This window comes from Cynoglossus semilaevis, chromosome 17 (genome assembly GCF_000523025.1).
Source record: "Cynoglossus semilaevis isolate Cse_v1.0 chromosome 17, Cse_v1.0, whole genome shotgun sequence".
In the NCBI taxonomy this organism is placed as follows: Eukaryota; Metazoa; Chordata; class Actinopteri; order Pleuronectiformes; family Cynoglossidae; genus Cynoglossus; species Cynoglossus semilaevis.
Genome location: NC_024323.1, coordinates 4,173,309 through 4,187,353, shown reverse-complemented (window position 1 = coordinate 4,187,353; position 14,045 = coordinate 4,173,309). Strand labels below are relative to the sequence as shown.

The following is a 14,045-nucleotide window of genomic DNA, read 5'->3' as shown; positions in this document are numbered from 1 at the left end:
ACTACAAAAACTCACAGAGTGATAGAGACACAGGAAGCCACAGAGCTACACTTGAACTCTAGTGTTTTGATTCCTAACCTACACCGAAGTGTTCAACTGCAAAAAAAAAAAAAAAAATCAAATAAAGGCTGCACAGTTATGATGAATTTTTCTGAGATCCAGAAGTATCGTTTACATAGTGAGAGAGAAGATGGTTGAAATATCAGGAAGACGCTGGTGAAGATTAATGGACAGTGGAGGGCTGGAGCTGATGTTGATGTGGTGTAACAGCGGAGAGAGTAAAAACCCTGGATGATTAATTGCTGTGGTGAATGAAGCAGACAAAAGAGGAATGTGGCGGTTTAGCATAGCATCAGTCGCCACCGTGGCAGATTCAAACAGCACAATGATGAGACAAACGACTCACAGAAAAAAAACACCTGGAGCCCACCTACTGTGGTTCCCACGCTGGGAAATTAACAGATGCAAAATTTGCAGATTTTGGTACTGCCCCTTCTGCCTCCGTGTACTTCAGGTGGGTTTAGTACCAGCCCTACAGGAGTCGTTACAGAATGATGACCAATCAGCTAAAGGCACACGGCTGAAATTAAACACACTGAATTGCAAGACATTTACTACGACTAGTTCACTACAGTTCTGACATGATACAGGTCTGGCCCTGAAAGGACGGCCGTTCTCAGTGCTGCAGTCCATAGATTGGGTTTAAACCTTTGTCTTCAGGTTTGTTCCCCTGGGTTTAGGTCTTTAAAAACAGTAGTAGTCATAAAGAACACTTTTAGTCATTTAGCTCCAGGGTCCAATACCTGGAGAACAATCCTAGGAAGGTTAAAAACATCCAGTCTATTTGCCACATGCAAACCTTTTAAATTGTGCATAGAAAATGGACAGAAACAAATCAGTGTTCTCAGTGAATCAGGATATAATTGCTCCGTTGAATCAAAATAACCCACTGATGTGATTCTGAAGAGCAAGGAATATCAAAGATTTTATTTTAAATAAAAAAAAAATAGCTTTTTCAAAGAAAACTTTTAATTTAATAAGTTTTAAGACAGTAATTTACCCAATCCCCCAACATCCAATTATCAATGGCCAAATTTCAAGCTGCCGTTATTATCCGTCTCCGTCCACTTCCTCACTGTTGCACGAAACCACGTCCACATCCACACCGTGAGTTAAGGTCGGTGAAATAAGTTTGTTTATTCGCTCATTATCTTTCATTCTGTCTGAACATCTGTCTGCAAATATTAACACAATTCCGTCCAATTCTGGACGTACGTCCCTCTGTCTATGTCGCTGCCGCGGTTGAAATACTAGACGTCCACAGTCACCTGAGTCATGGAGTGTGTACGTGTGGCGGTATTTAAATGACTTGTTTATTCTGCAGCAGCCTTTTCCATTCAGCTCTGTGTGTTTCTGCCCAGAGAAAAACACTTTGATGTTCTTTGGCAGCTGAACACAGGCCATGTCAACATGCCCTGTATTTGCAACATAAAACATATATCAGTGTAGTTTGTTTATTTGCCTTTTCTGTGCTTTCACTGGACGACAGCACTCTCTGTTTTGTATTTATGCTGAGGATGAAGGCCAGCGGCTTCAAGCTTTTAACCCGAGCTGAAAGATGTGACCACATCACCTCTTCTACTGTGGTTCTTATAATTGCTTAAAAGCTAAGTTTTGCTTATGAACATAAAAAAGGAACTTTTCTGGCTGTACCACACTCGTCTGATTGTATTTGTTCCAAACTCTGAGCTAAAAACAAAATGAGACAGAGTTCTGGAAGCCGGAGTCCTGTGAGTCTGCAGCTCATTTTCAAAGGAAATAACAACTAAAGTCAGTTACTGCCCTCAAATTAAAACTTTCAATCATTTTTATGAATCTGCCATTTCAGATCAAATCTATTTCCACGTTGTATTGTTTAGTCGTGCTCTCATTGTGTTATTTGTTTTTATGACTTTGTATTATTTTTATTACTTGACTTTATCTTTTTACTCTATCTTTATATTGCTCATTATGTCATATATACTGTACATGTGCAATATAAAGATTAAAGAGCAACTGCACTTTATTGTCACTGAATGGATGCATAGTAAAGTCAAAGAAATAAAAGCCTTTTCTGCTCAGGGTTCGTTTAACAGTGACTTTTTTTGCCTCCTTTTCCAGTGCATTTCAATGAAGAACAATAACACTTAGACACTAGAACAACCAATGTCCTGTGATAAACAACCAAACACCATACAGCAGTGATTATCAACTGAGGGCCTGCGGGCCAAATCCCTCCCGCCAAACCATCCAATTTGGCTTGCTACTGAACAGCATGTAGAGAACTGGATGAATGCTGAATTATAAACCAGTATGACTGGTGCCTCCTGTCAGAGCCAATCAGCAGCTAAGGTAGATTTATCAGCTGATTATGAATGGATGGAACCCAATACACACAAACTGACAGAAGACAAACTGTTTCAGGGCTTTGAACAAAATTCTGGCAGGAAATACAGTTTGTACTACAGTACAGAGTAATATGAGCAAAATATTCTTCTGCTTTTAAATGAAAATACAAACTGTACCTTTAATGTTGTCAAGCACTGGACAGGAGGAGGTGAAATCCATGAACATTCAGCAGCAGATCAGGAGAATGGGCCAAGATGGAAGCATCCACCACAGATGACTTAGATATTTGGTAAAGGTGGAGTCGCTTCAGTGTGAAGACAGGAGCTGAGCAGCACAGAGGAGAGAAGAGCGGGATCAGACTAGACCAGGTTTGGGTCACACAGAGTCACTAATGGGAAAATCATGTAGACAAGTGAAGTCAAGGGGCAGTTTACTACTGAGGTGAGTTGTCCAGTGGTTCGATGCCAGTGAGGATCTTCCAAAGCTCAGACAAGCACCAACTGGACGCTGAATGTGGCTGTGGAGTTCTCTGGTGGTGGGCTCAATAAATTCAAGCCAATATTTACTCAGCATCTTAGAAAGAGATAAAAACAAAAAGGTTATCTATGTTATCCTACCTTAACTAAAGATTCAACAAATTTTACTTCAGTTTGAACATTTCACCGCTGAGATTATAATCGCACACTTTACCAGAAATAAGAAGTGCACCTTCTAAAACACATGCATTAGGTCTCGTCCTTTTTATAGTGATAGTTTTGTTTCACCCTTTAAAAAAAGAAATTGCTTTGTACTTAAACCCCTAACAGTGGCATCACTGTTTCAGCACCATGGACAGCATTATTTACTAAGTGGAAATGTACTCAGTAAAATGAGTCCCCTCTTCTCTCATACTGTTCTGACTGTGGTGTATTGTGAAATAAATGTCCGGCCCTGATCCAGTGTTCCATTTTTACAGACAAATGTAATGCCATAAAATTAGAGAAAACTGGAACTGGGGCCAGCAACTTTATGCAAGTACTTTTGTAGTCTTGTAGAGTACGCTATATATTTAGTTTACCCTGATGACAGCATGAGAGCACACTTTGTCAAATAATTCAGGAACACAAGTCACAAATTCTTGGACACAAGCTTGAATTCTGCAGCTAGAGGAACAAAAGACAAATGTTTGCCATTTTACTGTTTGGCTGCCAAGAAGGGGATTTCAGCAGAACTGAAGAGGAAAAGAATTTTTTTAAAAAATGAAGAAGCAGAGCAGTCTGGCCGAGTGCCTGCTGGATTCTTTGATTCTCAAGGACATGTTTATGTCCTAAACTCCACTGAGGCTCCACCAGTCATCTGTGCCAAACCCCACCCAGCATCGTTATAGTCATAGAAGGCTCCAGCTCAACTCCAGCTCATCTGCATATAAGATTCAAAGCCATGTAAGATGGTGGGTGGTCAACGCCCAAGGGTGAAATTAAAAACAAACAGGAGTTTGTTTTCTCTCTCTCTGGTTGTGCTTTTTTTTTTTTTAGCTTTTTTAGTTCTTTTCTAAAACTGCAAACACACGCGGAGAGACACTTGACAGGAAACAAGGGTGAACGTGCAAAGAAGGCGACATTTTTACAGGTACTTCAAAGCAGAAAGTTCTGTAAAGGGGTTTTTATAAATCTACAAACACATCTGAGATTCAGACCGACACACCAGCAGTGATCCTGAATACATCATAACACAGAAGAATATAATATAATATAAATGTATTACACTTTCTACAATATCTTATCTCCATGAAGATTATTCTTTTTATAAAATTATATCTAATTACAAAAAAATATATTCTTCTTTTTCTCCTTGTTCTCAGTCTTGGATACACAGTGTTCCCAGCAGAAAATTGATGTTCAAACTGAGCGGGGAAGAACTGCTTCATCTCATTTATTTCCTGTCAAAAGCTTTGAAAACAGTACGAGTCCAATATAAAACCACAGGCCTCCCACAGGATTCGTTTTAGATGCAGATTTACTGATGATACTGAATTGACATTAATTCATCATCAGCATTACAAAAATATAAAATATAAAAGAGCTAAAAGGCTATCTGAATTCAGAACCTTACGGGCCAATAGTTTTTTCCCAATCCCCAGGTAGAGATCCTGACCTTGCGTTACATTTATGTGCATTTTTAACCTCAGAAAGTTGAATTTAACATATTCTGAGTGCAGGTGAAGGAAGCAAAAGGTCTAGATTCAGGCAGGAAAAAGATGATGGAGAGAATCTTGTGAAGCGAGCAATGAGAAAAAAGAAAAAAAAAGTAAAAGGCTGCTCTCATACTGAGCTCTTTACGACTGCATCAAATTTAATCATCAAAATATTGTAAAACGTAACACAGCAAGAAATTGCCAGAGTTGATTGACTTTCCACTTAAATAAGCACAGCAGCCACGAGATGCTGCGGGAAACACACACACCCAGACAGCAGTGAGTGTTGTCCAGCTCTGACAGTGAAGACTGTCACCCACTGTTTCTGATGAAGGCTCCATGAGCAGCACATAAGTCATCAGCACAGCCCCACATCCATGCCATGTAAAACAGGGCCACCCACAGACACGTGTCTGTATGACGGACCCTCCTTCCTGTTTACACACAATGAATGCTGTTCACTCCCACCTCCTGTACAGAGATGTCATAAAGACCACAGGGCCTGTAAATGAACCCACTTCCTCCCCACACATGGATCAATAAGAGAGTGACGCTGTGGTAAAGCGGTGGTCAACCTTCACTGCTGACCCTGCTGAGTGTTGCGGGAGCACAAACACAAACACAGACACAGAGAACAAATATAAACTAACTTCCTGCTTCACTTCACGTTTGTCCCCTCCTGTGATTCACATACCTGACTGACAATGAAGAAGAGGAGCAGAGCATGCATCAAACATGACCCTACCTGCTGTCAACTATGGGACTCAGAAGCTTCTAGAGGTTCACAACAACCTGGAACAGATGAAGGCTCCTGTCAGGGTTGACGTTCTTCTTTGTGAAAACAAAAAGAAGAGAAACTTCACAAAAACCTCATGGAGAAAACGACAGAATAAAAACCTTCCAGCAAACTTCTCTCCTTTATCACAGGACTACTGACTTTTCCTCATTCGCAAACGAGTATCACTGGGATATGAGACACCTACACATTACTCCTACACATTACTGCCACTTAGTGGTAAGGTATGGTACTCGTTTTAGAGATTTTAAACAAACAAAATTAGTTTTGGTTAAAACCCCAAAAATGTTGCATAAAAATAAAAAATATAATAAGTGAGTGTCATCCTCCAAGATCCCCAAACATGTTTTGAAGGCTTCTACCACAGCTGTCACTGATTCTTGGTTCATAAAAAGACTTAATTGACAATTTTTAAAACAAAATAAATAAATACAAACACATGGTAATTCATCCCACCTTCATCATCACCTGTTCTTTGGCTGATCTCCAGTCTGTCAGTATGGCTCTGCTTTCCTCCCGTTTTCCGAAAAAAGTAGGATTAAGTAAACACTTGGGAAGATACAGTATATTCATAAATACATTTTTAAAGTAAAGACAAATCTTTTGTGAGCGAAATCGCTGATGCAATGACTGAACCGTTAAAAATAACTGTGCAAAAAACTATCAATTATTAACTTTTTTGCCTGGAGAACTGAGAACTGAGAACTGATTTGTCAATCCGACATGCACCTGGCTTTTTTTAAGGATAACACACAAAGGCGTGGAGAATTGTGGCTGATGCAAACCACTGTAAGTTCAATGTTCTTCATGTTCTTCAATGGGAGGATTCTTGTGAACATAAAAAAGCATTCATAACACCCGGGGAGTGCATAGACTTTCATAACACAACAAGATTAATTTTAAAAAAACATTTTAAAGTGCATTTATTTTTAACTAAAGCATGTTTACTGTGTTACAACTATTTAAACCTACTTTTGTTAATGTTAACTTCCTTTACACTGGGAGCCATCTCAGCAGCATCAAGGATTTTACAGTTCATTTACAGCTTGGTTTGCCCTCAGAGGGCATCAGCTGTTAGCTGGTGATTAGTTCTGCTAATGATCAATGCATCTATTGGTTAACACTTAACAGAAACCACAGTCAGATGCACTAGTCAGTGATTAACCAACACATCTGTGTGTTTACAGCACACTTTTAAAAATTTTTTTTTTTTTTTTAAAAACTTCGCAGATGTTGAGTTCACATTAAGAGAAGCGCGTTGCCGTTACGGCCACACGCACGCGCAGAGACGGTTTCCTGTTATTAGTTCGTAAACTTTCTCACACAGCCACACTTTTACCTCGTTCAGTGAGGAGTAGTGGGGAGCTTCGATGCGCGTTCACGTCGCCCCAGGTCTGGAGATGTCGGTGCCGTCTCCGCGCTCCGGTGTCTGGAGGAAAACCTGGATTTATGTTGCACTGTAGAAGAATCAAGTAAAAAAGGACAAAATGTTGAGGTAAGTCTCCAAGCTTCACATCCTTGAGTTTAGTGAAAGTTAAAAATGCACGATTTAAACTGCGTTAACTTTGTGCAACGTTTAAACAAGAAGAAATCGTCCTTCTGTCCATTGTTTCTAAACTTTTGAAAAGGGTTATTGTGGTCGAGGGTCTTTTCACGTGTTTAGTCGAACTTTGTTCATTGTGTTCGGAAACTGAACCTTGTTGCGTCTTTACAACAAGTCTTACTTAAGTCAGAAAATTGATTTAAAAAACTTTTGATATTCTCGCATTTGTCTCCTTACAGTGAATGCAAATACTATCTGATAGAGATAGTACCTACATTTAAAAATGTGTTTTAAATAAATTAAATAAATAAGTCGCATCCATACTATAAAATGCGTGTACAGTTGTTTTAAACCTTGAGAGGAATTCGTTTTTTGTTTTTTGTATTTTTATGAAACCCAAGATTATACTATTTTAGGATTTGGCCTGTATATTGGGCCATATCACAAACCTACACTTAGAAAAACTTTTTGAAACAACTGAAGACTCTAAAAAGCAGAACAGGGAAATGGGAAGTTATCAAGATGTTAAACAGAATCAAATGTTACAGAAAAACAAAACAAAAGATTTTTTTTTAAAAAAAGAAGAAAAAATTTATCTAAAAACCTTAGGAAATGTGTTGTCCCATGAGAGAATCTGGAGAAGGAAACAATCTGGAAAGACTAAAAGAAGGAAAGAAAAAAAAACAAGTCAAACATCAAAACAAAGCTTTAAAAAATGTCGACCTTGAAAGACCTTAGAAAGGGATTAATCATATTTACTGCACCTTAAAAGAATCAAGAATCCTGTTAGCATGAAGATTATAAAAACAATATTTTCTGTTATCTCTCATTATTAGTATTTTTACTTGTGCAGTTTCAGTCGTACAATAGTCATTATATAAAACTCCATGAATATAATCCGTCTTCTTCTCTCCACTGAACTGCACTGAGTTCTTCCCACAGTCATAAATAAAGTTGTATTGATTACCTGTAAACACCAGGCTTCACACACCATTCAAAACGCACTCTTCATTTTAATCTTGTTTTTCTGACCATTTTTCACGCTGTTGTCATGTCGTGTTTGTGTTCAGTAATTACTGGGGAAAGAACTGTATTTGCAGGACTACTAGATTAGTAGTTGTATAATATATTTAAAGAACAATTTTGAATTTATATAAAAAACCCACTCTTTAGCTAACCTTCACCTACTGTTAGTTACTGACTTAGCTGTTGTACAAATAGCTCTTGCCTTCACCTACTGTTAGTTACTGACTTATAGCTGTTGTACAAATAGCTCTTGGCTAACATTTAGCTTTTTACGGTTTAACTTTTAGTGGTCTTTGCCCTTTTTATTATTTAGCTGTTACTCTGCTCACTTTTAGCATCTACTGTGCTAACTCTAATAGTTTTGATGTATTTTGATGTTACATGTACCTTTAGTTACAAGGTAACATTTTGATCATTTGTAGCTAAACACATTTATATTTTTCAGTTTTCAGACTTTTAGCCCACTCACTTATTGTTAGCTATTTACTGTAGCTAACAATGTTTTTGTTTGCAAACACAAGGAACAATACAGACACATGGAAGGATGTGATTAAAAGCCTTGTGAATGTTTTTGTTCTCTATCTGAGGTTACTTCACTCATATTAATGTGTGTTCTGTAAAGCAGGGGGGCTTTCAGCTTTATTAGACCACCTGCCTGTGAAACATAAATGAGTCCAAAAAGCTCACAGGCTTGAGAAGGACGGGAAAAATCCCCGTGTGTACGAGCGAGTGCAACGCATATTAATCTGATTAAAGAATTACAGCATTCCACCTCGGAATCTCATCTCGTCAGCCAGGCGAAAAAATGAACTTTTGTGATGGTGAACGATTACAGCAGGGCTCTAGCTGGAATGAGTCGAGGGCCACGGCTGCTGTTGTCAATAAATCTGAGGGGCCACATTACAGTGAAATTAAATGACCAACTAAAGCATTTTAGTGAACAAATATAATATTTTAAAACAGTATTTTTTAAAATAAATCTCAAGGAAAAGTTAATTATTTTTTACACTGAGGTGCTGGACTGATGTTGGGGTTTTCCAGGCCTGAAGTGGCCCTCAGGACGGGGGTTTGAGACTGCTGATTTACTGCTATAGGAATTTGTGCTTTAAACAGCATAAATCACTGTTGAAAACCCCTAATTACAAAATTAATTATGGTGACACTACGTCTAATTATGGACTCATTGAATCTATAGCCTAGATTCAGAGAACGCACTGTAGGTAGAAGATAAATGACAACAGGCGCTAAGACCACCGAGTGTCAAAGTTGAGATTTTAGTTCAGTTTTTAAGCTGCAACTCTGATGGTTGTAGTACTACAGTAGTACTACAACTGACCACATACAGATGGGAATCTTTGAAAATATACTGTAGAAACATTATCCTGAACATTGACATTTCCCCCTCCTCTAATTGTAGGGTCAACCAATCAGACTAAAATTACCCCCCCCCTCAGTAGATAAGTACTTGTTCCTACTGAAGCTGGGACAATCACACAGCCTTCTTGGCCGCTCTTCTTCTGGACCAGCCTCTGACTGCAGTCTGCTGTGGGAGCTGGAGTCATCATGGAGACGGTGGTGATTGTAGCCATTGGGGTGTTGGCTACCATCTTCCTGGCCTCCTTCATCGCTCTGGTGGTGGTCTGCAGACACCGCTACTGCCGTCCTCGTGATCTGCTGCACCACTTTGACTCCAAGTCAGTAAATCAGAGAGAAGTCTGCGAACCAAATTAATTGAAATAAAATCGGATAAATTAGGTTTTAGTTCGGGATGTAACGATGCATTGTGAATTGGTTGAAATGAAAAATGTACAAGTCTGCGTTATCTCAAAAACCCAGAAGTCATACCATGGGACTACACACTCTAGTACAGTAGGTGGCAGTATGTGCATAAAACGTTGGTTGTGATCCACCCTTAAACCAAGACATCAGGTTCCTGTGTAGCCTGAGTGACTTTCAGGTGTTGAAACAACTCAATATTTTTTATATTCTTTTGTTGATTAATATACAGTTATTATAACAATAATAACTGTATATTAATCAACAATCAAGTATTGCAAACAAAAAAACGTGAATCATATCATGAGTTGATTGTATCGTTACATCCCTAGTTTAGTTCATCATCAAGAATCATATTGTTTCTGTACAACAATGAAGTTTGCTTCCTGCCTGTCACAGACCTACACTGGATCTGATTGGATCCATGGAGACGCAGAGTGAACCCTCAGAGCTGGAGCTGGACGACGTTGTCATCACCAACCCTCACATTGAGGCTATCCTGGAGAACGAGGACTGGATAGACGACGCATCGTACGTTTCACCGCAGCACTGCGGCCTCAGTTGGAGTTTTAGAACTTTTTGTTCTGCTTATGATCTAAAAGTTTAAGTACTTTGTGTCAATATTTCTGGTTCAGTCTGTTTCTTTCTCCGTGCAGGGGTCTGGTCTCTCACTGTATCTCCATCTTAAAGGTAAGGAAGGTTTTTACCTTTAACTGAGCTGGTTTTAAATCTATAATATACAGTATACGTATATATAGATAGACAGATAGATGTTTTTCCCCTCTCCTGCAGATATGCCACACTTTGACTGAGAAGCTCGTTGCCATGACAATGGGTTCAGGAGCAAAGGTCAAAGCCCCAGCAAGCCTGAGTGACATCATCACTGTGGCAAAACGCATAAGCCCGAGGTAACACGAAAGACTTCAACTTTGAAGGTTCGTATCAAGGTGTGTCCAACTGGAGCTCACCTGTCTTCACTGTCCTGTCTCACAGGGTAGACGACGTGGTCAGGTCCATGTACCCTCCTCTGGACCCTATCCTGTTGGACGCCAGGTACCCTCATCTGTTCCTACATCGTTAAAGATCCTCAGTCTCAGAGAGAGAGAGATGTGACATCATCATCATTTACATAATTAAATATTAAACAGAGCCCAGTGCCACCTGTAAACATACCTCGTTACTGCGTTCATTTCTAAGCTATTCAAACAATGTAGGTCCAAAAAGGTTTTTTTCCAGGAACCTGTAAAAATGTGAAAATATATAAATATAATATATATATGAATTCGTCGATTAAGCAAAAAAAATAAAAAAAATACCCTGATCTACTGCAATTGAACAAAAAGAAAGAAAATACAAACAGAGGGCAGCAAACCGGCGACTGAACACATGTAGTACTGCAGAGTTTATTGTCGTTTGTTCGTTGAGTTCTTTTTAACTAGCATAACCATTCGATTCTTGGCAACGTTTTCTACTTTAAAAAATGCTTTTCAGTCAGTAATAAAATATGAAATCCCATCTCTGCCTCCTCAGGGCCACTGCTCTGCTGCTCTCTGTCAGTCACCTGGTGCTGGTCACCCGTAACGCCTGTCACATGTCCGGCAGCATGGACTGGATCGACCAGTCACTTCACGCCGCCGAAGATCACATGGTGGTTTTGCGCGAAGCGGCATTGGCCTCTGAGCCAGAAAGAAGCATACATGGAGGTGAGGCACAGAGGGAGCAGGCCATTTAGAGACAGCAGCAGCAGCGCCTCCAACAGGGCTCTGATTGGTCATGGAGAATCTCTGTTGCTATATTTGGTTTCCAGTTGAAACTGAACAGGCACACGTTGTTATGGACTGTGTTGACAAAGCCTGTTTAACAAATGCTTTCAGTCCAGGAGACTTCTCTTCAGTGAAAAGTTGCTGGATGATTCAAGGACTTCACTTTTTGTTTTTAAAATAAAACATTATAATTAAAAGAAAATCCAGTCCTCTGCAATTGGCAAATAAAATCTGCCACATTTGAGCAAATATTTAGGAAGCAAAAGGACAAATAACATTAAATACCCATGGTTACATCACCTTTTATTATTGTCACGCCCAATAATCCCCTGTAAATTTTTTTTTTTCATTCCTGTGTGCTAGAAATGTCCATTATCCTTGTATTTTTAATGTAGACCAGGTTGTTGTTTATTTCACTGCTTCTAAATAGATATTTTTTAACCTCATGAAGCTTGGCACATACCGCTGTGTGGTGAACTCTGACCTATTGTTGCAGAGTGTCACCTGAATGACCTTTTAATTTTACTTCAGTGTAAATCAGGTTCTCACAAGGTGCCCATCACATAGTATGGGATTTTCTGTTTGTTTTTTTCAATTCACTATCAGTCCTTTGTTGTGTTATGTAAGAGTTCAACTGCATTATCAAGTTAAACCATTTAGTTCGTATTGTATTTTACTGAAGTGTATTTACTTGCCTGGTCATGATGTTTGTATTGTGAGTGAACGTGTGAGTCAGCGTTTCTTTGTGTCACCATAAAAATATGGATGTCGGTTGTATTAAAGTGAAAAGGGCTTTTGGATATTTCACCATCAGCCAGCAGTGACTTAAGTCCAATCTCTCCTTCACTGCACAGTCACATGTTAGAGGCTTATTCAGCTAATCCATTCTGAGCATAAAAAAAACAGCCAGTATGACCAGGGAGCTCCAGCTCTGAGCACCAGAGGAGATTCAGCCTAATTGTTGGACAGTGTGGGGTCAGAAGGTCGGTCCCTTAACATCATCCCTCACGACTGCAGAAGTTGATTATCAGTCAACACAAAAACTGAACAGCACAGTAGATATGATGTGAGTGGAGTTATAATTAGAAACATATTACATTTTTATTTTGCCTGTCGTGTATTCGCTCGGATGTGTTTATGTGTTTACTTCATCTTTATTCCACTGTTCATCACTGATATCCTTCACCGTCGACGCTTCCCTATTTTTACTCTTGGAATTGATTTGTACAGAGACGAAAACATCTTATAGGAAAATGTGTTGGGATAAAATTCATGTCTGATAAAAAGTGCACACACTATACTGATCTGACAGAAATAAATGTCAACATTTGCTTCTTTGCCTATGACGTGCTGAGTAGTCCTTTGTGCAACAACACAGTGACAGTTATTCCTCTATTTCTCTGCCTGTGGTGGAAGAGGGAGTTTCTGCCACGGCAGCGTTAGGCCGCCTCCACACTCCGCTCGCTCGCTCTCTAGTGAACCGAGCATTCGCTTTTCCTCAAATCAATCTGCTTCCAGCTCTGGAGGGAGGAACGTTCATCTCCAAAACACTCTGAAACACAACAGAGGTGATTTATTTATGGAGCGACTAAATTAAAATAATACCAAAGATATTTTGTCCAATATCCTCAATTTGTGTCTAACACTTCTGAAAGCAGTGTTTCCTGATTCTTTGCACTGTTCCGTGGGATGTCTTTTTAGCACTAGGTCAACATCTGCGTTCATTTCGTTTAGTAAAAAAAATTAAAAATAATTTAAATAAGTTCAATTTTGAGGGTTAAAAAACCCTAATCAAATGAAGGAAACACATGTCAACACATCACAAAGATGAGAAGATAAAACCTGTCAGGGACCCCCGAGCATCTTGACATGTTTTAGTCATTAAATCAGACACCTTTAGAAGTTCTGACATCTGTCTTAGAACTGTTTGACTCGCACGGTAGGTCTGGTTCACACGTGAGTTACTATTCAATCTCTTATTTACAGATGAGCTTCACAGAGCACTCATAAATCCTGCATATCAACAGCAGAGCAGTCGTTTTTATTTGCAAAACCTTGTCAATAGTGCGACCTACCGGCGGCAAGGCATCATTGCATCATCCCGCTGCTGTTGCTGTTACAACTTACCTGGAAGTCGTGGTCAGACAGGTGGACCTCCAGCTGCTGGGGGTCCACTCCTTCAGGTAAGGGGCTCCGCAGCAGCTCCTCCAGAGGGTGCTGGGTCTGCATGAGCTCAGCCAGGGCGTCCTGCACCAAGGTCAGCTTTCCTCTGCCCGTGTCACCCTCCTGAATACCAACATCAGCCAATAAAAAGACAGCCTGAAAAGTGACTTTTCAAGTTTGTCTCCGACATCTACCTGTATGTGGGCTCCTGTTCTCCTCTCCCAGTGTGGGAAGACGTTGGTGAAGGTGAGAGGTTCAGAACCCTCAGAGATCAGGTACGCATGAGGCGGCCGTCTGGGATTCATCTCTGAAAGGAGAGCCAGAGAGCACTCAGGTAAAATCCTGTGGCAGCAGTGATGCTTTTAACCCCCCCCCCCCCCCCCCCCCCCCCCCCACCCCCCCCCACACACACACCCC

The 14,045-nt window shown here is 39.9% G+C and overlaps 2 protein-coding genes and 3 long non-coding RNA genes across 16 annotated transcripts in view; 1 reads left to right on the top strand and 4 right to left on the bottom strand.

Moving 5' to 3' along the window:
• Positions 1-5,506, bottom strand: part of LOC103392757 (uncharacterized) — a 67,603-nt gene extending 62,097 nt beyond the window's left edge. For both annotated transcript variants that reach the window (XR_522947.2, XR_003052347.1), the window contains exons 1-3: positions 5,307-5,506; positions 2,823-2,961; positions 2,565-2,712 (exon numbers count right to left, since the gene is read on the bottom strand). This is a non-coding gene — a long non-coding RNA (uncharacterized LOC103392757). The remainder of the gene's footprint in view (positions 1-2,564; positions 2,713-2,822; positions 2,962-5,306) is intronic.
• Positions 5,507-6,711: 1,205 nt separating this feature from the next.
• Positions 6,712-9,333, bottom strand: LOC112488373 (uncharacterized). The gene is made up of 3 exons (XR_003052349.1): positions 8,135-9,333; positions 7,505-8,084; positions 6,712-6,814 (listed from the first exon to the last, which is right to left on the bottom strand). It is a non-coding gene; the product is annotated as an uncharacterized LOC112488373 (long non-coding RNA).
• tmem98 (transmembrane protein 98) lies at positions 6,715-12,802 on the top strand. Of its 3 annotated transcripts, none has more exons than XM_025064222.1 (7): positions 6,715-6,852; positions 9,381-9,620; positions 10,102-10,233; positions 10,359-10,392; positions 10,495-10,610; positions 10,696-10,755; positions 11,233-12,802. In XM_025064222.1, the coding sequence occupies exons 2-7, from the start codon at positions 9,490-9,492 to the stop codon at positions 11,432-11,434; spliced, it is 675 nt and encodes a 224-aa protein (XP_024919990.1). In that variant the 5' UTR covers positions 6,715-6,852; positions 9,381-9,489; the 3' UTR covers positions 11,435-12,802. The 3 variants fall into 3 exon arrangements, with proteins under 3 accessions (XP_024919990.1, XP_024919992.1, XP_024919991.1); XM_025064224.1 differs by having other exon boundaries at positions 6,716-6,852; positions 9,453-9,620; XM_025064223.1 differs by having other exon boundaries at positions 6,718-6,852; positions 9,384-9,620.
• On the bottom strand, positions 9,518-11,223 carry LOC112488372 (uncharacterized). Its single transcript, XR_003052348.1, has 3 exons — positions 10,876-11,223; positions 10,671-10,794; positions 9,518-9,641 (listed from the first exon to the last, which is right to left on the bottom strand). It is a non-coding gene; the product is annotated as an uncharacterized LOC112488372 (long non-coding RNA).
• Positions 11,802-14,045, bottom strand: part of LOC103392755 (supervillin-like) — a 20,624-nt gene continuing 18,380 nt past the window's right edge. For all 9 annotated transcript variants that reach the window (XM_017040765.2, XM_008329468.3, XM_017040764.2 and 6 more), the window contains 3 exons: positions 13,823-13,935; positions 13,593-13,751; positions 11,802-13,017 (listed from right to left, as the gene is read on the bottom strand). In XM_017040765.2, coding sequence (XP_016896254.1) covers positions 12,964-13,017; positions 13,593-13,751; positions 13,823-13,935 — 326 coding nt within the window. In that variant the 3' untranslated portion in view covers positions 11,802-12,963. The remainder of the gene's footprint in view (positions 13,018-13,592; positions 13,752-13,822; positions 13,936-14,045) is intronic.

What these genes read in the sequence shown, in the direction of transcription:
- tmem98 (XM_025064222.1), top strand. Translation starts at nt 9,490, where the DNA reads ATGGAGACGGTGGTGATTGTAGCCATTGGGGTGTTGGCTACCATCTTC. An exon ending in GACTGGATAGACGACGCATC is followed by an intron (nt 10,234 to 10,358) that starts GTACGTTTCACC and finishes TTCTCCGTGCAG; the next exon opens with GGGTCTGGTCTCTCACTGTA. An exon ending in CCTATCCTGTTGGACGCCAG is followed by an intron (nt 10,756 to 11,232) that starts GTACCCTCATCT and finishes CTGCCTCCTCAG; the next exon opens with GGCCACTGCTCTGCTGCTCT.